Source organism: Pogona vitticeps, chromosome 1 (assembly GCF_051106095.1).
Source record: "Pogona vitticeps strain Pit_001003342236 chromosome 1, PviZW2.1, whole genome shotgun sequence".
Lineage (NCBI taxonomy): Eukaryota > Metazoa > Chordata > Lepidosauria > Squamata > Agamidae > Pogona > Pogona vitticeps.
Window position 1 is genome coordinate 53,191,523 of NC_135783.1, and position 24,255 is coordinate 53,215,777.

Sequence of the window (24,255 nt, forward strand, 5' to 3'; positions counted from 1 at the left end):
AACTGAAATGTCCATAGAAGTAGAACTGGAAAATTCTAAGCAGACTTGGTGCACAGATATATAGATTGGCCTTGAGAAACTTTATGAACACAAAAAAGCCCTGCTTCCCAGACTCGTGTTCTGTCCAGTGTAACATTCTGTTTCCCCATATCACCAGCCCACCAGGTACAAATGGGAAGTTATCCACCAAACATATGGACAACAGTTGTCCCTTGATGGTGTCCGTCAATAACTGCTATTCAAAAGCATGCTATCATATATGGAAATCATGTCAAAGTTCTTCCATTAGTGCATTTAATCTCTTTTTATAGCCATATTTAATGGTGAACTGTCTCTTGTGTCAATGGATTTCATACTTAAAATATCTGTTGTGTGAATAAGCCCTTCGTTTCTCACAATTCGGTTTCCCTGGTTGACAGAATAAATTCTTTCTCCCTACCATGCAGAATATTGTAGATCTTTATAATGTTCCCTCCTAGCAATATCTTCTTACAAACACGGTCATTCTTATATGTAGGAGTGTTGTTGTAGGTACCTGCTGATTGTGGCTACCCTTTTGTAAATCATGGTTAAGCAACAGCATATGTAAGCAAGCTTACATATCAGTTTATTTTTCTTTGAAATTGTTGTAACATTGGTACATTGTCTGAGGAAGTGGACTTCTGATCTATGAAAGCTATCAGTTTGTATGGTTTCTTTACTGGTCCATAAAGCTACTCCTGCATTTGTACTGTAACTAGAAGTAAGAGATAAGACATAAGACATAAGAAATTTATTTGTCATTGCACTCACAAGTGGGTGCAACGAAATGAGGTGCTCTTCCCCAAGGTAGAACTGGACAACACCACTACAAAAAAGTTAAAATATACACAACACTCACCATACAGATATATATACCCCGTTTCTCCCAGCAATTAAAATTCCACCAAAAACTTATGACCCCGCATTTAAACTCAATACTGCACTTGGGTAGAAGCTGTTCTTGAATCTGCTTGTCCTTGCTTTCAATACCCTGAATCTCCTTCTTGATGGCAATAGTTCAAAGAGCTGATGTCCCGGATGAGAGGAGTCTTTCAGTATATTAGATATCTTCCTCTTACATCTGTTCTTCAACAATTCTTCCAAAGAGGGGAGTGAACAGCCAATGATGTTTTGGGCCGTCTTAATCACCCTTTGAATTGCCTTTTTCTCTGCCACTGTGCAGCTTGTGAACCATACACAGAGACACTAGGATAATATGCTCTCAATCGAACTCCGATAGAAGGTGGTTAACAAACTCTCAGTCAATTGTTGTTTTCTAAGAATCCTTAGAAAATACAACCGTTGTTGCGCCTTCCTGATTAACGCATCGGTGTTTGCACTCCAAGTCAGGTCATTTGTTATGATGGTCCCAAGAAACTTACATTCAACCACCTGTTCCACACAAACTCCATCTATATACAGTGGCTGAATGTCTGCTCTTTTTTTCCTATAGTCCACTATGAATTCCTTGGTTTTTTGGATATTAAATAGAAGATTGTTTTTTTTGCACCAGCGGGATAGCTGTAATACCTCATCCTGATACGCAGACTTATCATCCCCGGAAATAAGTCCTACTAGTGTAGTGTCGTCTGCAAATTTGATAATCCTATTACTGGGATGGTTATTGGTGCAATCCGATGAATAAATGGAGAACAGTAGTGGACTGAGGACACAACCTTGTGGAGTGCCAGTGCTGAGTATCTTGTCAGTAGAGATGTAGTCATTCAGTTTAACCCTTTGTGGACAATTTGTTAAAAAATCCAAAATCCACAGACAGATAGAATCTGGAAAATCTAGATCTTTAAGTTTGACTATTAATCTGTTGGGTATAATGGTATTAAAAGCAGAGCTAAAGTCCGCAAACAGCATTCTTACATAATTCCCTTGTGTTTCCAAGTGGGATAAAACCATATAAAGCACTATTAATCGCATCCTCAGTTGATCTATTTTCTTTATAAGCAAACTGAAGCCCATCAAAGGAATCAGGAAGGCAGGAGATACTATATTTCCGAACTAACTGCTCAAAGCACTTCATTAAGATTGAAGTTAGTGCCACCGGCCTATAGTCATTCGGACTGTTTGTAGGCAACTTTTTAGGCAGTGGAACGATGATGGAAGCCTTGAGACAGACAGGAACTGCACATAGTGTCAGGGATCGATTAAAAATTACAGTCCATATCCCGGCTAGCTGATCAGCACAGCCTTTTACCACCCGACCAGGAATTAAGTCAGGTCCAGCTGCTTTTCTGGAGTTAACCACCTTCATAGTCTGTCTCACATCCTGCTCATTCACAATGAAGGGAGGACTCTGCTGAGTAAATGATGGCAAACGAACAGTTTCAGTTTGATCGATCTCGAATCGAGCGAAAAAATTGTTCAACTCCTCAGCCACCTCCACGCCTCCGCCCGAGGAAACCTTTTTTGCTTTGTAGTTTGTTAGTTGTTGAACCCCCTGCCAAACTTGCCTCATGTTATTGCTGAGAAAGCAGTCTTCAATTCTCCTCTTGTATTCGGCCTTAGCTTGCTTAATGCCTCTCCTCAAGTTTGTTCTTGCTGCACTGTAGTCTAGATCATCCCCAGACTTAAAAGCCTTATTTCTAGCATACAACAGGCGTCTAACCTTCCCGGTCATCCAAGGTTTTTGATTGGGATAAACAGGGATACGTTTATCCACTGTGACAGTGTCAATACAGTGTGCCATATACCCTAACACTGCAGCTGTATGTTCTTCCAAATCAGGATGGTCAAAAACTTCCCAATTCGTCTGTTCAAAACAGTTTTTTAACTGCTCCATTGCTCCCTCCGGCCAGCTTTTCACTGTCTTGACTACTGGCCCTGACTGTTTTCTCAGAGGAATATACTCTGGAGCTAGAAACAGGGACATATGGTCAGACTGGCCCAAATGTGGCAATTGTAATATCCTGTATCCATTTGCAATATTCGTGTAGACCTTATCTAAGGTATTCAACCCCCTAGTAGCACACCTTACATGTTGATGGAATTTAGGGAGGACCGCACGTAGGTCTACATGATTGAAGTCTCCTGCAATAATGTATACAGCATCCGGAAATTTACTTTGCAAGTTGCCAATTTCATCGCCCAGATGACCCAGCGCCAAATCCGCATTTGCATCCGGTGGAATATAAACAACAAGAATAATAACAACGCTGAATTCCCGTGGGAGATAGAAAGGTCTGCATTTAACAGACAGATATTCCAGCTCCAAGGAGCAATGACGTGTTATAATCTCTGAGTTTGTGCACCAGCTCTCTCTAACAAACACGCACAATCCTCCTCCTCTGCACTTCCCCACATTCCTGTCTCTGTCCAAACGATGTAATAAAAAACCTTCCATATCAATAACAGTGTTTGGAATAGTGGGGTTCAGCCAGGTTTCAGTGATTAACAACACGCAACAGTTTTTCACAAACTTACTTGAGGAGACCTGTAACCTTAAGTCATCCATCTTGTTTGCCACTGATCTGGCATTAGTCAGAAAGAGACTTGGGAGTGGTAGCCGCTTCGTTTGTTTTTGCAGCCTATACAAAACACCAGCCCTGCAGCCCCTTTTCTTCTTCCTCTCCTTTCGTTTTCTTTTTCTTCTCACTCTCATTCTTGCCGGAATTACAGTCCACAGAGAGCCGGGAGACCTTGCAATCTCTGATGGTATGCCATGTTTCCAAATAAACTTAGCTGTTATCTCTTGTTTACATTGCAGTCCAATCCTCATAAGTTCACAATTGCTGTAGAGTATATTCACTCCGCCGGAGGTATAGACAACACAAGATAATACACACAAAAACATCCATAAAGAACGCCAAGTCGAAGAGCACTGAGCTGCAGCACCTGAATGCGCGGCCATGTTGAAAAAAAAATGGCATCCAAAAAAAAAGTGCAAGAATAAGTGTTTAAATTATAAATATGTGGTATATTGATTAATTTTATGCTTTGGAAAAGGATTTGATCATATATGATTAGTTACTGCATTTTCATGTAATAAACGTAAGTTTCTGCACTAGAGAGGTTTGAGAATATATTTCATTTTAACTGCAGTGAAAACTAAGATGAGAAAAAGAAGTGGGACATAGGTTTTTAAACAATCAGTTTTTAAGCATGGTGCTGAACTCTCGCGTATTTATTCTTTCAGAAGGACTTCAGGATACATGCTATTTAGGTCTTTGGATCTTATTATTGTTCTTTCCTGTTGTTTCTACTCTAGAACCTTTTAGTGGTTCTGAAACATGTGTTGGAAAAAGAACAAAAAGGATTGCTTCACATGGCACTGAAGTTAGTGCTATGTTATCCAAAAATCCTCAGTTTCACGGCCAAAATATTCACATGGCAGTCCATCTCATTCAGCAAAGTCTCCTGACTGTTCAGAAAAATTAAAATTCCTTCTTGCTACCTTCTTCAAAATTGTTTGCTTTTCATTATGATACAGGTCTCTTAATTGCAGTTTATAATAGTCCCAATTACTGTTTCTAGAGTGCAGTCTGAGTTGATTGCTGATTTTCCATGTTTTTCGTTGAAAAATAATGTAAGTTCCAAAACAAATATGAAATCTAAGAAAGATATAAATCTGAGGGTGGGAGGCAGGCAGGCAGGCAGGCAAGCACCAATGGACTGAGTAAGGGAAAATCCAGTAAAGCCATATTTCTGTGGCACAAGAATAGGCTTCAAGACCAGAAGCGACAAGAACATCTGAAAGTCATTTGAAAATCTTCATGCTATGACCATCCACAGCATTATTCAACACACTTGCTTGAACAAAGACTGGCGACTGAGTTCCTGTCATCCAGTCTACACCTCTTGAACAGTACTCCCACTCTTGAAGAGGGTGAAAGCTGAAAGGTTGCAACTGCCTCCAGTGACCCCCATGTGCCCCACTAAGCTGTCTTCCTGTCAACCGTCCATGTGCAGAAACCAAAGTGTTATATCAATATGGGCTTATTTAACTTGGATCCAATAGGGTACAAACAAAGAAGTTCAACATTTAACTGTTCCTAATAACTTCTTTAACAGGTGCTTTAACCCTCTTATTCTTGAGGTTCTTGAGAGGGTACATCCGCATTACTCTAAAACTTGGAGAATGCGCTGGAGATGCCCAAGGTTGGGAGTTCTGCAGCAGGGATAGTTAATCACCAGCCCGACCTTTCCACAGACGATCATCTCCCTGTCTCCTTGTTCCAGGTCAGGCAGGATTATATCCACAGGTTGGGGTTGTGGGACTTCAGACTCTTATTATTATTATTATTATTATTATTATTATTATTATTATTATTATTATTATTATTATTATTATTATTATTATTATTATTATTATTATTATTATTATTATTATTATTATTATTTTTATTTATTTATTTATTTATTTATTTATTTATTTATTTATTTATTTATTTATTTATTTATTTATTTATTTGATTTATACCCCGCCTATCTGGTCCAAACGGACCACTCTTATTCCCAAGGTGGAGCAGGTACATCTCTTTCACTTATCTCTGGCCCTTTAAAGTCTCCCACCTCTGCTGCTCTCTCTCCAGAAGGAAGGTTTCCATGGTGGTTTGGCCCAGTGCAGATGCTCAGCTTCCTCCCTCTCCACCAGCTCCCAGCCATTGCGGGGGTCGTCTTTTGTTGCACTCACTCCCGTCTCTGCCTCACAGGCCTCCCACTCTGGCTCCTCTCTTGCCAGCAGTCCATGCCCTCCTTATCTTCTCTTCCTCATCTCCTTTCACTAGGGGTTCCCCCACTGCTCCCTAGAATCTTCCCCGTCAGTTCTCTATTCGCCCCACCCCCAGCTCCTTGTCAGCTACTCTCCAGGTGAGCTGGTTATAGGAAACTCCTTGACTGGTGTGGGGAGGTGACATAGACCACTGGTGTCAACTGGTGTCAACTGGTCCTCCTCACCATCCTCACAGAAGTCAATACATTGCCCTGAATGCCAGTCTTCCTCCTCTTTGTATAGTCTTCTCTACCTGGCCTGGCATACCTGATGCTTCTGGGGAGATGTAGTGTAGGAACTCTTTTCAATAAAAGGAAGATTGGAGTCAAGGAAGGCGTCGGGGTATGTTTGTGTGAAGAACATGAGTATTTGGCCTTATGCTTAGTATCTAAGTTTAAGGCTACGGTCATGGCACCTCCAGAGATGAGACACTTTATAACTAAGAGCTATTTAAGTCCAGCTATGTTTCTATTGAAACACATAGGGTTTACTATCCATAACCATCTATTAAAGTACTAGCTTTTTCCTACTAGCTTTCCCATCTACAGGAATCTCATTAGCTTTTCCCAGCTAATTGAAGCAAGCTGGTGCTCCAATTGTGTGTTTAAATTTTTTAAAATGTCACCAGTCTAATTTGGAGAACTATGGGGCAATGCAGAAAACCTAGAATGTATTAAAATCGTAACAACCGTGCTTAGGTGCAAGTAAAAAGTGCATTAGGAAAAATGTGTGCTTTCCCTCTGAAATGTGAATGAAGAAAGAGTAGCAATGCTGGATGGCAAATTTATTTACTGTATTTTCTACCTTGCTTTTCTCTCTCAAGGTGGTTAAATTTTTTTTTGAAAAGCACAAATATTAAAACAATTACAATATAAAAATTATGTTTTCTCAAGTAACACTTCTCTTGATGTATAGAACACAGTGACACAGCTGTTTTTCTGGACTGCACTAACTGGAATTTGTACATGAGCTGCTAAGACTATCTGGTTGCCATTCTGCTATGCTGTTTTATTGTTTTTAATTTTGCCCCCCCCAACTCCATTGAAACAAAAAATGGAGATACAGTATGAGAAAAAGCAGCTATGAGCTGAGTTTATTGCCAACTGAGCTGTAAGCCAGGATTTTCAACTGAATTATCAATTACAGAATGCAATAAGAAAAATTACTTGAAATTATGCATTATATGCTCAGTGTCAGATTTAAAGCATAGGTGTGAATTATTTCATAATGTTTGGCCAAGACGTCACTGGCCTATTCTCTGTGTGTTTCTTTTACCTTTCAAGTTGCCAAATGCTATTTTTCTTTGTTACATGTATAGCCTATTTTTTTCCTCTAGAGAGCTCAAAATAGCATACATGTCTCTGGTTGTGCCAACTTGATTCTTGTAACAATCCTGTGGGGTGGATCAGACTAAGAGATTGTGGCTAGCTCAAAGTTACTCAATTTGTTTCATGACTGAGCAGGATTTGAATCCAAGTCTGTTGACTTCTGTTGACTTCTAGGCCAGCTGCTACACCTCTGACTCTCTGTTTCCCCCTCTGGGAATACTTAAAGCCACATCAGGTGCTCTGAATAATTAGGGTTCTGCCATAGCTTGGCAAATGGATAACATATTCCTAACCTTCAAGTAACAAAATGCATTTCAGTTTAGGACTCCACAGAGGCAATGGTATAACTGAGGCAGAAAGAAATCTCACCGGTGTGCCTCCTTCAGGAGTTTGCCACGTGTGTTTAACATTGTCTTAGACTTTTGTCTGTGATTTGGGAATTCTTATATTTTAAGCTCTGCCTGCTGCATCTCACTGCTTTGGTTTGTGTTTGGATTTCTTTTTTTTTTTTTTTTTTTTTTTTTTTTTTTTTTTTTTTGTCCAAGGGTATTGTAGAGGCCTGTTCCTCAGACTTGCCCTTAACAAACCAGTCCCTAAGTGTGAAGGTTCGGTTTCTGGGGCTGTCGGTACCTCCAATAAAGGACGAGATGGTGGTAACAAGTCAAACGGTTCTGTATTTATTGCAACATCAACATTGGGGGGAAGAGGGTTCAAAAAGGGATTCAAAGTCTCTTGCAACTCTGCACTTGGCTTCAAAGGTGTCCATAAACTGTTTATAAACAGGTTAGTGTTCTCCAAGTTCCATGGTCCTGTTAAAGGCTTCACAGCACCAGGAATGGGGTTCAGTTCTTCTTCCAGCATAATCAAGGGAATGGTTTCTTCATCCCCGCTCCAGTCCCCCCAAGACGACCCTTCTCCGTCGTTGGCCAGCCAGGGCCCGGGAAACCCCCCAACTTCTGCAGTTCGGCTATATGCCATGCCTTCTTCCTCTCTAACTCACGGGCAACTGCCTCTCGCTCCTCCCTTAGCTTCCGTCTCCACTCCTTGGTCTCCGTTTCTCCCCAATACGAGGGACGAGGCTTAAGCCCTAGCTGCCTTGTCTTCTCAGCCTCCTCGTGTGGGACCCGCACCTGTTCCCACTTGTGGGTCCATGGATCCTCCATCCAGATCCATTCCCAACCGCCCGGTATATCTTCCCTCTTCTCCCTTATATCCACTACCGCCGCTTCAATCTCCTCCCCCCTCCGTCTCGCCAAAGTTCCCCCGGGGCCAGGGGCCAGGCTTAACTCTTTCACAACCGGTACCAGGTCACTGGTATCTACCCCTTTATTCTTTGTAGGGGGTTCGGAGATTTCTTTACCCCAGTCAGGGGTCTCCACTCCCTTCTCTTCCCGACGCGGTGGTGTAGGAGGTGGGGATGTTTGAGTGTGTTGGGCCCTCGATGGGAGCGACGGCACTCCTACCAAGGCCTCCATCTTGGGGGCCTCACACTAAGGGCCAATAAGAGATTGAGTCGGGAGATTTGGAAAACGTTTCTTTAATCAGTTGAGCAAAGTAACAGGCCGACAGTCTCTTTCGAAATTTCTGCACTTACAAACAAGCAATCCCCCCCTTTTATACCCTTAAACAGTTATAGCATCCCCCCTTGTGCCACCCATTCTCCTGAGCCCTCCCTTCTATCCATCACATTCTTACAATCTCCTGATCATGAGCTGGCAGTTGCTCACCATCCCCACCCAGTCTTGTTTGCACATACATAAATCCATCATGGAGTCACTTGGGTTCCCTTCAGTAATATTAGAACTGCAAAACTGGAAGGGGCCCAATGGATCATCAAACACAGCCCCTGTCAAGGAGGCACAGTGGGGAATTGAACTCCCAACCACTAGCTCGGCAGCCAGATGCCTGAACCATTGAGCTATTTCATTGAAAACTAATTTCACTGAAAAGTAATTATTGCAATATCTGTGGCCTCTTCCATACAAGAAAAGAGTAACGGTGACTAAACAATAGTTACAGTAGTTATTCTTGAACAATTGTTATTCTGTTAGTGTTGACCACAACAAAAAATGTGCTAAACACCTCTCAAGCAAAAAGCAGTGTTGAGGTGAAAAATAGACAGAAGAAAACTACTGTCATGGCTGGCAGCCCCTGTCAGGCAGAGTGGTTGAGGAAGTCCCATATTACATGAAGTTGTTGGGTTGTTTTGTTTTATACCAGTAGCAGGTGTACGTAGCTTTGCCCAGTATCTGAAACGAGAGCGGCTGTGCCCATTTCTGCCCTGCCGTCTGTCTTTCTAGTGTGAAAATGCACTGCTGCTATTGGAAACATGAAACATGCTTTTATGTGGCATTGCATGTATCAGTTTATCAACATCTTCCTGGTGGACATCATCATCAACCCGAACTGTTGATTATGCTGATGTCTCTTTTAGCTTATTTTGACATCCTTTGCAGTGTTCGTTTTACGAACAAAGCATGTCAGAGAAGAACTGGCTTCAAAGAACCATTTTAGTTGGCCCAGGAGAAACATGCCAATGTGATTGCTTTATGCAGAATGATGTTCTAGCAGTTACTGACAGGAGTGTTTATTTAGGAAAAAAAGAACTTCAATTCATATATCTTATTCACTGGATACATTGTGTTGTACTAACATGCAGATAATACTTCATCTAGTGCCCACATGAAATAGTGGAATAATTAAGATATCTATACCGCTCCCCCCTCAGTTTTCATTATTTTATGTTGCGTGTATGGCTGAGCCAAAGCAAATGTGTGAAGGGAAGGGCAAGCAGAATTTTTCTCAACAACTTTCATAGAATCATAGAAGAATGAAGTTGGAAGGGTCCTTGAAGCCCATCGAGTCCAACCCCCTGCTCAATGCAGGAATAGTGTGCAAATCAAAGAATATCTGCCAGGTGGTTGTCTAAATTTCTCTTGAATGCCTCCAGTGTTGGAGCACTCACCACCTCTCAAGATAATTGGTTCCTTTGCCATACTGCTCTAACGGTAAGGAAGTTTTTCCAGATATTCAACTGAAATGACTTCCTGTAACTTGAACCCAAGATGTGAAAGACAGTTCCCTTTTAGATATTTGTGAGAGCAGGCCCTAAAGGGGAAAAAAAAGATTTTAGTAATGTTTCAGTTTCTACCATCACTCTCAAGTCACTTTCTGACATTACCAATAAAGCTACAGTGGTGCCTCGCTAGACAGTTACCCCGCATGACAGTTTTTTCGCTAGACATTGGATTTTTGCGATCGCTATAGCAATTCGCAAAACATTGATTCCTATGGGGGAATTTTGGTGGACAATGTTTGGTCCCTGCTTCGCAAACTGATTTTTGCTAGATGATTTTGACAGCTCCATCCGTGCTTGCAAACAGGTGTTTTCGGGACCTAAGCTTCGCAAGACAGCAATTTAAACAGCAGTTCGCAAAGCGGCTTTCCTATGGCCAATCTTCGCTAGACAATGACAATTCTTCCCCATTAGAACACATTAAACAGGTTTCAATGCATTCCAATGGGGAAATACTTTTCGCTAGACAATGATTTCGCTAAACAGCGATTTCAGTGGAATGGATTATCATTGTCTAGCGAGGCACCACTGTAATTCTGTTGGTCATTCTCATGCTCCTTCTTGCACATAGTTGTCTATTCTGACTGGCAGTGATGCTGCAGGAGGCAAGGGGCACTGGAAACATCCATGGGGACCAAATGAAGGAGAGACAGGATGTTGAAAAAATAGATTTATTATACCTTTAAAAACAGCTATTCAAGGTGGAGTGAATCCTTTTTTAAAAAAACATTCTGAGACCTGGTCTCTCCGTCATATTGATAATATGTGAGACAACACCTTGTTTCTCTGTTATATATGATTCTTCATGGTCACAGCCAGAGGCCTGTCCAAGTACGTCTCTCTCAGAATTGAGAATGGCTGTAGATTAAATGTGAGGCCATATACAGTACACGCAAAGCACTGATACTGTTGAACTATGGTGGTGTCATATCATCACCTTGGGTACATGCTCTTTGATCGGTTGAAAATATATGAACAGCATAAGAAAACCTTTTAAATATAATACCACACATAGATCTATCAACATCTTATGAAAGAAATGTGTGAGACTTTGGCGTAGTAGCTGTTTTGGTTACCCTAAAAGCATGTTTTGACACTAAAAATATTAACTTATGACCATTTAGTGAAGCCTTAGTTATATTTGTAAATAAAACACAGAAAGAATTAAAATTATATCATATCTTCTTATAAATATTGATTTATTTATTTAACTTATATGCCGCCCACTCTACTCAAAGGTCTCTGGGCGGCTTACAACAATTAAAATTCAATTAAAATACAATAAAAGTTAAAATGATTAAAATACAATTAAAATTGCCATCAGGACCCACAGTTGATGTTATTTCAATTAAAAGCCTTCTGGAACATGTTTGTATCAATACACATACACGGTGTTTTATTTTTATAGGAAGAGATATTAAGCATTAGAGCAATTTTATAGCAACAAAACACAAGCTAATCTAAGTCATAATGATGCATATGTAGGAAAAAATGTATAGGTTCTTGATGAAGGAAAAGAAGGAAGGAAAAACATTTTATCAAGAAAAAGTGAAAATCTTGAAAAAGTGAAAATCTTGAAAATCTTGAAAGATGATGCTGTTAAGGTGCTACATTCAATATGCCAGCAAGTTTGGAAAACTCAACAGTGGCCAGAGGATTGGAAAAGATCAGTCTACATCCCAATCCCAAAGAAAGGCAGTGCCAAAGAATGCTCCAACTACCGTACAATTGCACTCATTTCGCATGCTAGCAAGGTTATGCTCAAAATCCTCCAAGGTAGGCTTCAGCAGTATGTGGACCGAGAACTCCCAGAAGTACAAGCTGGATTCCGAAGAGGCAGAGGAACTCGAGACCAAATTGCTAACTTGCACTGGATTATGGAGAAAGCCAGAGAGTTCCAGAAAAATATCTACTTCTGCTTCATTGACTATGCGAAAGCCTTTGACTGTGTGGACCACAGCAAACTATGGCAAGTTCTTAAAGAAATGGGAGTGCCTGACCACTTTATCTGTCTCCTGAGAAACCTATATGTGGGACAGGAAGCAACAGTTAGAACTGGTCATGGAACAACTGAGTGGTTCAAAATTGGGAAAGGAGTACGACAAGGCTGTATATTGTCCCCCTGCTTATTTAACTTATATGCAGAATACATCATGCGGAAGGCTGGACTGGAAGAAACCCAAGCCGGAATTAAGATTGCCGGAAGAAATATCAACAACCTCCGATATGCAGATGATACCACTCTGATGGCAGAAAGTGAGGAGGAATTAAAGAACCTTGTAATGAGAGTGAAAGAGGAGAGTGCAAAAAACGGTCTGAAACTCAACATCAAAAAAACTAAGATCATGGCCACTGGTCCCATCACCTCCTGGGAAATAGAAGGGGAAGATATGGAGGCAGTGTCAAATTTTATCTTCCTGGGCTCCATGATCACTGCAGATGGAGACAGCAGCCCTGAAATTAAAAGGCGCCTTCTTCTTGGGAGGAAAGCGATGACAAATCTTGACAGCATCTTGAAAAGCAGAGACATCACCTTGCCAACAAAAGTCCGAATAGTCAAAGCTATGGTTTTTCCTGTCATGATGTATGGAAGTGAGAGCTGGACCATAAAGAAAGCAGACCGCCGAAGAATTGATGCCTTTGAATTGTGGTGCTGGAGGAGGCTCTTGAGAATCCCCTGGACTGCAAGGAGAACAAACCTATCAGTTCTAAAGGAAATCAACCCTGAATGCTCACTTGAAGGACAGATCCTGAAGCTGAGGCTCCAGTACTTTGGCCATCTCATGAGAAGAAAAGAGTCCTTGGAAAAAACCTTGATGTTAGGAAGGTGTGATGGCAAGAGGAGAAGGGGACGACCGAGGATGAGATGGCTGGACAGTGTCTGCGAAGCAACCAACATGAACCTGACACAACTCCGGGAGGCAGTAGAAGACAGGAGGGCCTGGCGTGCTCGTGGGGTCACGAAGAGTCGGACACGACTAAACGACTAAACACACACACACAAGAAAAAGTAATAAATAAATCTGTGTCTATTTCCATAACCTTTTTAAAAATAAAACTACGTATGTTCCATTTAAAAAATATATTAAATTGGTTGGTTTGTTTTTTTGAAATTGAGTGTTTTTGGAGAAATCATATTCCTTTTGCAAAAACAACAACAACAAAATATATAAGAATATGTTTCTACAGACTTGTTCCACTTCTTTGAATCCATCAGAATATTTCAATTCCGCTGTGTAGAATAACCTCAGACAAAACAAGTTCTCTTATGGCATGTAACATTTGTAATCTCCAGTTCTTAGGATGCACTATCTGGCTACAGTGATCAAATAAGCAAACAGCTCCATGTGACGGTGTTAAGCATCTCTATCTATGTTAATTAAGGAAAAAGAGTCCAAGGAGTGAAGCAGAATTTCATACCCTCTTCTATTCTCTTATTTATTAGTTTGCAAGGTTTATTTATTCCTTTGCCAAAGAGCCGTTCCCACAGATATGACAGCAATTGCCACATTGCTTTTGGCACACACTTAAATAATTTCAAAATTTACATAATTTTAAATCAATATTTCCAATGCCAGAAATGCAAATGGTTGTTTTAGCACCTTCATTGCTCCTTAAGCTTTCTGTGTATTGGTGGTACCCATAAATCCCTTGTCATAGTTCCTGCTACTGTTGTCTGCTGGCCTTTGTGCAAACATTAAGCAGACATTTTGGCATAGTAGCAACAAAATTCATGAAAAATCTTTCTGAGATATCCACCAAGGGATTGTCAGAACTGGATGTGGAATGTAAATATTCAGAATAGGGGATTACTGATTTCATTGGGCCATAAAGAAGACAGCTGTATCAAAAATAAAAATACTTTGTAAGTTTCCAAAAGCTTCAGATTTATTCCATTGTGTTTTCTATTTTGGAGAGCCAAATATATTTCAGTGGCCACATTTGAACATAATGCTAATTAATGGTATGTTTTCAGGAATGAGCTCACTCTTCTTTCCTTCTCTGTAGATGGGGAAGGCAGGAAGGAAGAGCTGAGAAGCCCTTGTTTGTGGTTTATAATGCCCTATGGAGGATTAAACTCTGTTCAGTATCCACTAAAAGACAGGTCAACACCAATCAGAATGTTTCAGTCCTCCAGAATCACATTTTTAAAATGGAATTTACACAGAACAAGATCTACAATGTGTCCTACGACTTCGTTAATAAGCTCCACAATAATTTTGGATATTTATGCACATGCATGAGGAATTGTGGAAGTTACTGCAGCTAACTGACAAGGTGCTGAATATGGCTGAAATCCTGTGGGCCCAGCTCCGTGCATGCAAGGCTGATGATGTCATCGGTCATGGTCTTTTAAGGCTAATTAAAATTTTTCAGTCCCCGCCCCAGGTTCAGAATCCTGCTAGGGTCTCTTTTGTCCTGGGGAAGCCTTTGGGGACCTCAGGACTTGAAGGGTAAGCCTTCAGTGTCCATAAATCACCACAGCAATGAATAGTACATGTAAGTTACCTGTGGCAACTTCTCAGTTCTTTTTATGAGCATGTAAGTATCCAGTAGGATTCTGGCCAGTGTCTTCAAGTTTTAGCCATTTGCCAATTTCCCCCCAGAAGAAAAGGAAAAAGGAAAAAGGCTGACAAAGGCTCACGTCGTGTTTTCTTCTCGCTGCTACCAGTGGATTATTTCAATCTACAATATAAATGACGTATGTCAGAACACTTGTCTTGTAAACAGAAACAGAACTTATTTATTGAAGTGAAGCATTGAATAATAACAGAAGTTTTCCAGATACACATTGTACATAAGCAATTCATCAACAGTTCTTTCAGTACCTACTTTTTTCCTCTTGCAATATCATTACCACCTTCTCTACCTATTTTCCTAATCAGCTCTATCTCTCTGATTAACCCTATCTCAGTATCTGTTCCCTCTCTCTTTGACTAACTAACTCTATCTCTATCTGTCTACTCCTCCTTCAGCCAAGCTTCATATATATTCATTGACTCCGCCCCTCCAGCTCTCTCATAGATTCATGCAAATCAGCTTATGAATCTGAATGGCATGAGTGAAAGGGCCAATCGCCACAGTTACCAAACATTTACATTTCTTTTTTAGGCTGTTTTTTGTTTTTTTGTTTGTTAGGGAATGCACATTTTATCAGTTTTTTCCCTGGTGCATTTGAGAGGTTTTGTTGCAAATTTCTGGTTAATATCTTCCTTCTTTAGGAATGATGATATTTTAGCTATGTAAGGATTTTCACTGGAAATAAAAGGAATGACATCACCACATGTGGTAACATTACACTGAAAGAAAAGACAATTTTATTTAGGGATTGGGAATACATTTTTTGAAAGCAGATTGTGAACAGAAACTGAAAAATACAGGTAGGCAACTGCCTCCACGCCTCAAATTAGAGAAAAAGGATTAATCACCACCACTGCAACTGGTGGTGGCATAGCAGTGAGGAGTAGGATAGTAGACTGATGAGTTATTTATTGCAAGAGATAGACTGGTACAGTAGCACTCCAGTGACGTTTTCAGCTCTGGCTATCTCCTTTCTCCCTGCCCTCTTGTATTTCTGTTAAATAGTACCTTACAGGTCAGTATAGCTATTGCATGGTCTCAGTAGGCAAGCATTCACTTTTATTGGGGAAGTTTAAAAAGGTGCTCTCAAGGACCCTTGAGGCCAGAGTAAAACATGCCCCACATATGTGTCCTGCTTATAGGGACCTTTGGAGGTGGAGAAGAAAAGGTATCAGGAATCTATAATTGGGGCTTCATTGCCCTAAATCCCGGTGCTTTGCTTTCTCTCTAATGATAATTGCTGGAAGACAGAACTTATCTAGAAAGAAGGTTTGGGCCCTATTGCAGCTGGTATCTCATAAAGGATTTGGTGATAAGTGTAGATCTACCTACCTCGGTACATCTTCAGCATCTGGTCCAGTTTCTCAGCTAAAGCTACTCATATTGGGATAAAGACCAAGTTCCACTAGAAGTCTTCCCCATGCTTTTCTGAATATTTGCTTCTCGGCTGGACCGTGGGATGAGTGGAGGCATCAGTTTGCTCCCTTTTTCATGTTTTTTTTTCACTTTACTGCCTCCACTATAGTACCTAACAGTGGGCTAAGTATACGAGAAACATGTGGAGATAAATCATGACTCCATACAGAGACACTGGCCTTTTAAACCAAGTCTGCCATTTTCATATAGATTGCTACAGCTCTACACGATTGATTTAGTAGTGGGTTGCATATTTGCCAGTATGCATGACATTGAAAGTCACACAATTGTGCTTTACTGGATTTCCTTCTGATACTGAGTAATAGAACTTCTATTATTTTTATTATTCAAAAACACTAGGCACAGTTAAAATTATAAAAACATTGACTGGTATTATAGAACAGATACAAGTTTTAACGTAAGTATCTGTTAAATATCGATGCAGTGTGTATGCTGTTCCTAATATTGCCATTTTTTGTAACTCTGATGGTGCGATTTCTGAGACCACTTCAGTGGTCCCCGTAGTCATTGGGGCTTTTGGGAATAATATCAAGAAATTTCACACAGTATTATAAGCAGTTGCTGATATCAAAAACAACAAAAAATGGGAATATTAGGAACAGCATACATACTGTACTGATATTTAACAGATTGTGATTGGGTTCAGCTTCAGCTGAGGGCAGCCCCTGAGTTTGCTCGGGAAAAATGGCCGGAGGCATTTCTATATTTTGAACATTCTTCTTTTTATTATTAAACAAATTCAACTCAACTGTCTCAAATGGATCCATCAAACTCAACTCTAGTAATATTCTGTAACTTCTTACTTTAACGTCGGGCGTTACCAAGTCAATCCTCACAGAGGGGCCGGACCAAACCGCTCTCGGTCTGTCATCGGCCTCAGCGGGGTGCTCCTCACGGCACAAGCTGTCCCACAACAGATGTCTCGCCCAGTCCCCCTTGCACGGTTGATGGGGTAAAGAGGGAATGGGATGGATCACCCTCCCCCCCACGCTGTTTGCGTGGGTACACAACCACGGTCCATTCTATAGGTTCCGGGTCGTCACCTCTCACGCAGTAATCCTTGGGGTCTGGCAGTAGTCCACCACCGAGCTGGAGATTTGGGAAGCCCTTTAAGAGTCCATGCCATTCCCAAGGCCCGTCTCTCAGCTCCGTCTGCACCGCCCAGTCCTTTCTCTCGGGCTGCTCTCCGCCCGTTACAATTCCAAATTCGCGTGCGTTCCTCCCATCATTTATAACCTCTTCCCAAACAATCAAGTCCAGCTCCTCCCCTTTCTCCTCAGCCAGACTCACCTCCAGGGACCCTTTCCATCCCTCGCTCCCCTGATCTATATCCACTAATACTCCCTCTATGCAGCCTTGACTTTCCTCCGGCTTCTGCTCTGTGGAGGATGGCACACTGGCCTTCTCTCCTTCACACAGATGCTTAGGTTTTTGGTTAAAACCTGTATCTGTTATATAATACCAGTCAATGTTTTTGTAATTTTGATTGACTGTGTCTGGTATTTTTGAATAATAATAATAATTGTGTGTTTTTCTAGGTAGAGAGTACCATTGCCTTGTTAGGTATCTTCAAAATCTTATGGAGTCATGTATGACAAGTTTGTTCTAAAAAGAGAAGATGCTGAAATATGAACAACATACCATTGGTTTTCTGTACTATATACAGTGGGGTCTCGACTTACGAACTTAATCCGTATTGGAAGGCAGTTCTCAGGTCGAAAAGTTCTTAAGTCGAATCTGCATTTCCCATAGGAATGCATTGAAAACCATTTAATCCATATCTGCTTTTTTCATCCATAGAAACTAATGGGAAGCTGCTATTCCGCCTTCTGCCACTAGAGGGGCATATTATTTTCTTTTTTCCTTTTAACCTAAGATGACTTAGCTTTAAAAAAAAAATGGAAAAAAAGAGTTCGTAACTCGAATCTAAGTTCGTAAGTCGAGTCCATATACTCCTATGAGAGCAGTTCGTAAGTCGAAACGTTCGTATGTCGAGCCGTTTGTAAGTTGAGACCCCACTGTAATTAGTAGAGACCTCTAATAAGTAATAATTAACGCAGCACTAGAAAAATATACAAATTATTCTTGTCATGGCTGTATGTGCCTGAATATCCCAAAGACTATTATTTTGCTTGTGCACAAACATTTGTACCTTTGTAGAAATATTTATAGTTCTTTATATTAGACTTTAGAGCCTTCTTGTGCTACAATCATCAGTGTTATTTTTAAAAGCAAACTAATATATATTTTACTCCCCAAAATGTGTAGAAAGAAGCCTGGCAGGATCACAGAAGAGAGTGCAAGTGTATCAAGAGTGTTGAGCCTAACTTTCCACCAGACTCAGTAAGGCTTGTCGGCAGGATTGTGTTCAAAATAGTAAGTAGATTTTCTACTGGTGAGTCATCCTGGAAAAGTCTGAAGATGCCTGAGATATAAGGGAGGGAATGGAAGCACCTCATTGTTTCTAATGTTAATCTTGTTAACTTTAAGAACTGTTGTCAGGTTTTCTTCTATTCCTTTTCTGTCTTCATCTTTTTTGTCACTTGAGGTCATGTCTCTTTAAACTACCGTATATGCTTGAAGATGGAAACTGGCTTCTGTTTTATTGATCTGTGAGGTACGCAGGAATCTTTTTAGCCAAAAAGCATCCTAAAAAGTGCCTTAAATAAATAGCTTCGGCTTTGCTGGTCATTCTTTACATGGCAAAGAAACAGCTGTCCCATCACTTAACTCAGATTAATTTTTTTTTCATGTAAGAGGTAATTTTTCCTTGTTACTTCAAAAATGTTCTTTGAGGGTAATTGGGAAGGATTTGGCACCTTTCTTGGCGTTTTTCCAGCTTTTAAAAGAACTAAAAAGTAAGAAATTAGCAATCATTACCATTCAGGTATGTTTAATTGTCCATAACTTAAAGCAAACACTTTAATCATACCATGTTACTTTTTTAAAATGACCTCACAAACTCTGGCTAGATGAATATATATAATTGTCCTCTAAGGTGAGTATTTGTATAATTACTTGTGTCAGTTACTCCAGATATATGCTTTAGGACTGAGTAGAAATGCAGAAACTAATGGGTAGTCTGTAAAACAAAAAAAGTAACAAACTCATCAACCATATGTATCGAAATAAGCATCTGTGTCTGTTAAGTTTCTCTTCAGTATGTTAATTAGAAGTAACTGGCATTGAAATGATGTCTGAATAGCTCTAAAATATTCTCAAAAATTAACGAGTGTATTTAATTCTTGCTCACATGTTGAATTGTCTATGTAATTTTAGGCTGGGGCTGATCCAAAATTCTGGCATTACTGTATAAACCCCAAATCTAATACAGGTATCTATAAAAGACTGCCCTCTTTCAAATGGGAATTCTTGACCGCTAGTTTGTAAACATTGCACACACTGTATGGCAAAATAATGCAAAACAAACAAAATAAAAAAACCCCAGTTTAATTAAGTGGCTGAATTTAAAAAAAAACTTTTTGCAACTGTTTCCCTTTATCTTGACTCTGTGTGGAATATGGAATTTATGAAACAAAAATGCAGAGACTAAAAGAACAGGAAGGAAAATAAATGAGCAGTGGCTTACATTAATAGGTTTTAAATTGTTGATAACGTTGACCCATCCTGCTTTTACACTAAGCATGAGAGGAAGCAAGAATCAATATATGTGGACAGTTAATTGCTTTGATACACAGGTGTGCTAGGATTATAATAACTTATATTAAAAAGAGTTGGATATTAATGAAATGCATTTTCATTCATTCATTTTTTCTGTTATCAACAGTTAAGACAGACACCATGCCCATCTGAGAACCTCTACTCTTTTTCTGATCTTAAATCAAGTAAGTAGCTGTTAGCAGTGTTTTTGTATATTTTTCTCACTTCTGTGTAGCATCTTGAGATATGACTTGTCTTTGGAATTCAGCAAATTTGACTTCTAATAACTGGGGATTAAAACTGGAGCCCACAATTAACCAGGCTGTCTTTTCAAAAGCTAGTTAATAGTTTTTTTTAAAAAAAAATAATAATTTGGGAATTTGTTGAGTTTCTGATTTTCTGCATTCCTGCTCTTGTTAGCCAATGTGAATTTTGTTGACATCAGTTTTCGATATATTTTTCTTTTAGAGTCACACATTGCTTAAGAAACTTGTTTCAGAAACAGTAGATAATTAAAACTTAGAATGTAAATTTAAATATAGGATGTTTTTGAAACATCAAGTCTTTTTAATACCATCATTCATTGTAAAGAACCTGGCATGATTTATGGTATTGCAATCTTAAGAACTGGGGCCCGAATCAAAAGTGTCATTGTTCCAGAGTAAGGTTCATTGCACCAGCTGATGCTCTTTTACAAAGTTTGTACAGTTTGCACTGCAAGTAAGTAACACTTTATTATGGTCAAAGACCAGTACTAAGTAAATAATACTGGATAAAGACATACACAAAAAACATAGCAGTATACTGAACAAAATATAATGAGCGAAATCTTGTATTGTTAGTAGGCAGAATTCAATGGCTCAAATCCTTTTGGCATAGGTTGCCCTACTGATTTCTGGTGAGGTCATCAGTTGTGGCCATGTTGCATCTGTCTGGGGAAATTAAAAGCTTCCCATTCAACCCTGCCTGGCTCTGGGGATAGCTAAGAATCCCTTTTTGATTTAGGAATACTTCCAGAGCCATAGAACAGGATAGATAATGATTTTAAGTTGGAAGATTGCTGCTGGTGGTCCTAGCACTGGGACCAGTACTGCCAAAAGTGAATATTCCAACATCAAATCTTTCCATATCCTGTTGTGTGGCTCTTGAACACCCTCAAGAATGAAGGGGATCCCTAGAGCTCTTCAGAGCCTGGAGGGGAGAATGGGATTAATTCCTGAAAAGGCTGTGGCATGGACATGGCTGATGGCATGTGATGTAAATAACACCAACAAAATTCTGGCCGATATATTAGCAAAGAACTGTGAGAGACTCCAACAGCTGTACAAAATGTGACCATTTTATTGGTAGGTTTTGAGGGTGGCAGGAAGAATCCTGATCAGAAAGGAGAAATAATATACAGAATTTGTTGATCTGTTTTGGAATCTTTTGGGAATCGATGGAAGAGGATTACAGTGGTGCCTCGCATAGTGATCGCTCTGTATAGCGATGAAATCGCTTTGCGATGGTCCCTATGGGGAAATTTCGCTTTGCAGAGAAGCGATCATTGCAAAGCCTTCATTTTCGGCCAGCTGATTGGCAGTTTCAAAATGGCCGCCAGGTAAACAAAATGGCCGCCCGCTGTGTTTCCTCGCTTAAGAGGCACTGAAAATGGCCGCCCCTATGGAGGATCTTCACTTAAAGGTGAGTTTCTAGCCCATAGGAACGCATTAATCACATTTTAATGCGTTTCTATGGGCTTTTTATTTTCGCTTAGCGATGTTATCGCTTAGCAATGATTTTTTCTGCACGGATTAACATCACTAAGTGAGGCACCACTGTATTATGAAAGTCATGGTAGAAGAGATAGCATAATAGGATGTAGCCAACAGTGTTCACATGTGTGTGTTCCTGGTAGGGTATAATGCAACATCCCTCCTCCCAGAGCACAAAAGGTAAAAATATTACATCAGGTTAAAGTGAAACCTTTTCTAGTGTTGGGAAATGTGAAATTATCAAGGCACCTAGAAGGCAGAAATGTCTTCTTGCCTGAAAAACAATATTTTAGTGCTGTTGCAATTCGGTTTCCTAGATTCTTTGTTTTGTAATAGATTTAGCTTTGAGTAGCCAAGAGTTATTACATTGCTAGAGTAGAACTCCAAAGTGAATAATTTCTAAAATAGGTACCTTCTTGATTAGAAAGTATCTGTTAGTATCAGGGCCATGAGTCCTGCTGAGGAGAAAAAGAGTTTCAGTCAGTGATTTATCAAGTATATCCTTGCATGAGCTTCTGTAGGATTTAGGATTTGCCTCAAGGCTGAAAACCACATTAGGGACACAGTGCGGAACTGAGAAATAAGACTCTCTGAAATTTGATTGGTATTGCTTCCATTGTACAATGGGTTGATCAAAATAGATCACAAGTTTGGAATTCTGTTTTGGAATTCTGTTTTTTATTTCTGCTTTGCAGAACAGTGTAACTATAGCAGTGATTTTCACTCTGCTAGTGGGCATTGGATTTAGGCCCAAGAAATATAATGAAGTCAAATAATAAAATAGTAAGATAGTGACAAAATAGTACAGGAGGTGAGGCTGAGGAGCCTAACGCCGAGGGAGGCCCAGAAGGAAAGGACACAAAACCGGGCCTTCTCGGCGGTGGCTCCTTGCCTCTGGAACAACCTTCCTCTGGCGATTCATGCGGCCCCTACGCTGGGCACTTTTAAGAGACTGCCGTATTTTAAGAGACATGGCTGTACGTTCAGGCCTTCACTCCTGTCAATACTTAATTTCTTTTTCTTTTCTCATTTATCTTTTGTTCTATTATTGCATGTGTCACAGTTTGTTTGTTAAATTTTTATGGTTTATTGTATTTTCTTTATTGTAAGCCGCCCAGAGTGGTTGACCAGACCAGATGGGCGGAGATAGATAGATAGATAGATAGATAGATAGATAGATAGATAGATAGATAGATAGATAGATAGATAGATAGATAGATAGATAGATAGATAGATAGATAGATAGATAGATAGATAGATAGATAGATAGATAGATAGATACTTGAGTATCAGAACCTAGTCAGTGAACTCTGTCAAGCTCTCTAGTGTAGGCAAATATTTCTTATATTTGGAGGAGGTGGCTTCTTAATATGTGATAAGTTATCTGAATAAGAGGTTAATATCACTAGAAATGTTGTGCGATCACCTTGCTCTCATGAGATTTTATCCTAGTTTGCTAACATTTTGACAGGTGCAGGATCCCCAGTATATCTTTGAGCCAATCTTGAATGAGGTACTGATAAAAAGATTTCCATTTATAGGCCATAAACATCTTGGACACAATCTAAGATGCAATCTTAATATTACAGAGAATTTCTTTGTTTTCTAAGACTGTGTAGTTTAGGAACATATTTTTGGGATTAGGAATCAGATTGCAGTTGACTCTTCCAGCCTTGATTATGTGCTTCCCAATTTCCCCTTAAAAAGACTTTTCTAAGAAAATGTGTGTAGAATCTATTATTTATTATTCTGCTGAAGGCTTGTTCTGTGCTAGTTGAACTGCGTTCTTGATTGATATGAAGAGGTCTGTACTGAGGAGGTGTGAAGATGCATCTACACCTTGCTTAGAACTGTTATGCAGATCATTCACTACTGGCATGTTTGAACAGACCTTGTACACCTTCATTTGAAATCATGCCACATTCTTCAGATAGGGGTTGACTAGACACACGGGGAGGGGGTCAGGCACCTCCCTCTCCTCCCTCATCACTTTATGGAAAAGAATGAATCTGAAGCAGAGAACCAAGACATTTCATACAGTTGTGATCGTCAGTTTCTCAGGGTTCTGGTTCAGAGATAGGAGTTCTTCTCTTCCGACTCATCACTTTTATTTATTTTTTCTTATTATATTTCTATCCTGCTTTTACACTAAGGAATAGCACTCAAGGCAGTTTACATACATAATGAAAAACAAAAGCAAGTGCATGCCTCTCTCATATCCATCCAGTCCTCTGCTTACTGCATGTACATGAGTAACTTGCATTGAGCATAAGGAGAGTGATGGCTGAAGTTACAGGAAATGCAAGCATCATGTGTGCGAAACATGTTGAGTGTGTGATTCATTTCTGTGCATTTATTTTTGAAAGAAAGTCTGGCACTCAGCTGCGAGACAGATGAATAGGATCGGTTTGCCATATTAGCAGGTTGGCTGCACTTTTTAAAAATTTTATTTTAGGCATGCCCATCATCTGGCCCATGTTCTAAATTTCCTTTACAAAAAAAGAAGTAAGCATCTAGTCCTTATAAAATCAGAGATATTAGACAAGCCATGCAGTTACCATTTTAACCAATTGTTTTGGATCGAGTCCTTGGTGTCTAGTAGCAAGAGTGAGTGAGGTGTGGCACAGAATCCCTATGCATAGGTTTGGTGCTTTGACTTGGATGTCAAAGCACCAA

At 39.9% G+C, this 24,255-nt stretch overlaps 1 protein-coding gene across 3 annotated transcripts in view; it reads left to right on the forward strand.

Annotated features, from left to right (window-relative positions):
• SMYD3 (SET and MYND domain containing 3) overlaps window positions 1-24,255 on the forward strand; it is a 506,262-nt gene that overhangs the window by 60,073 nt on the left and 421,934 nt on the right. For all 3 annotated transcript variants that reach the window (XM_020787921.3, XM_072992853.2, XM_072992847.2), the window contains exons 3-4: window positions 18,434-18,541; window positions 19,953-20,010. In XM_020787921.3, the coding sequence (XP_020643580.3) occupies window positions 18,434-18,541; window positions 19,953-20,010 (166 nt within the window). The remainder of the gene's footprint in view (window positions 1-18,433; window positions 18,542-19,952; window positions 20,011-24,255) is intronic.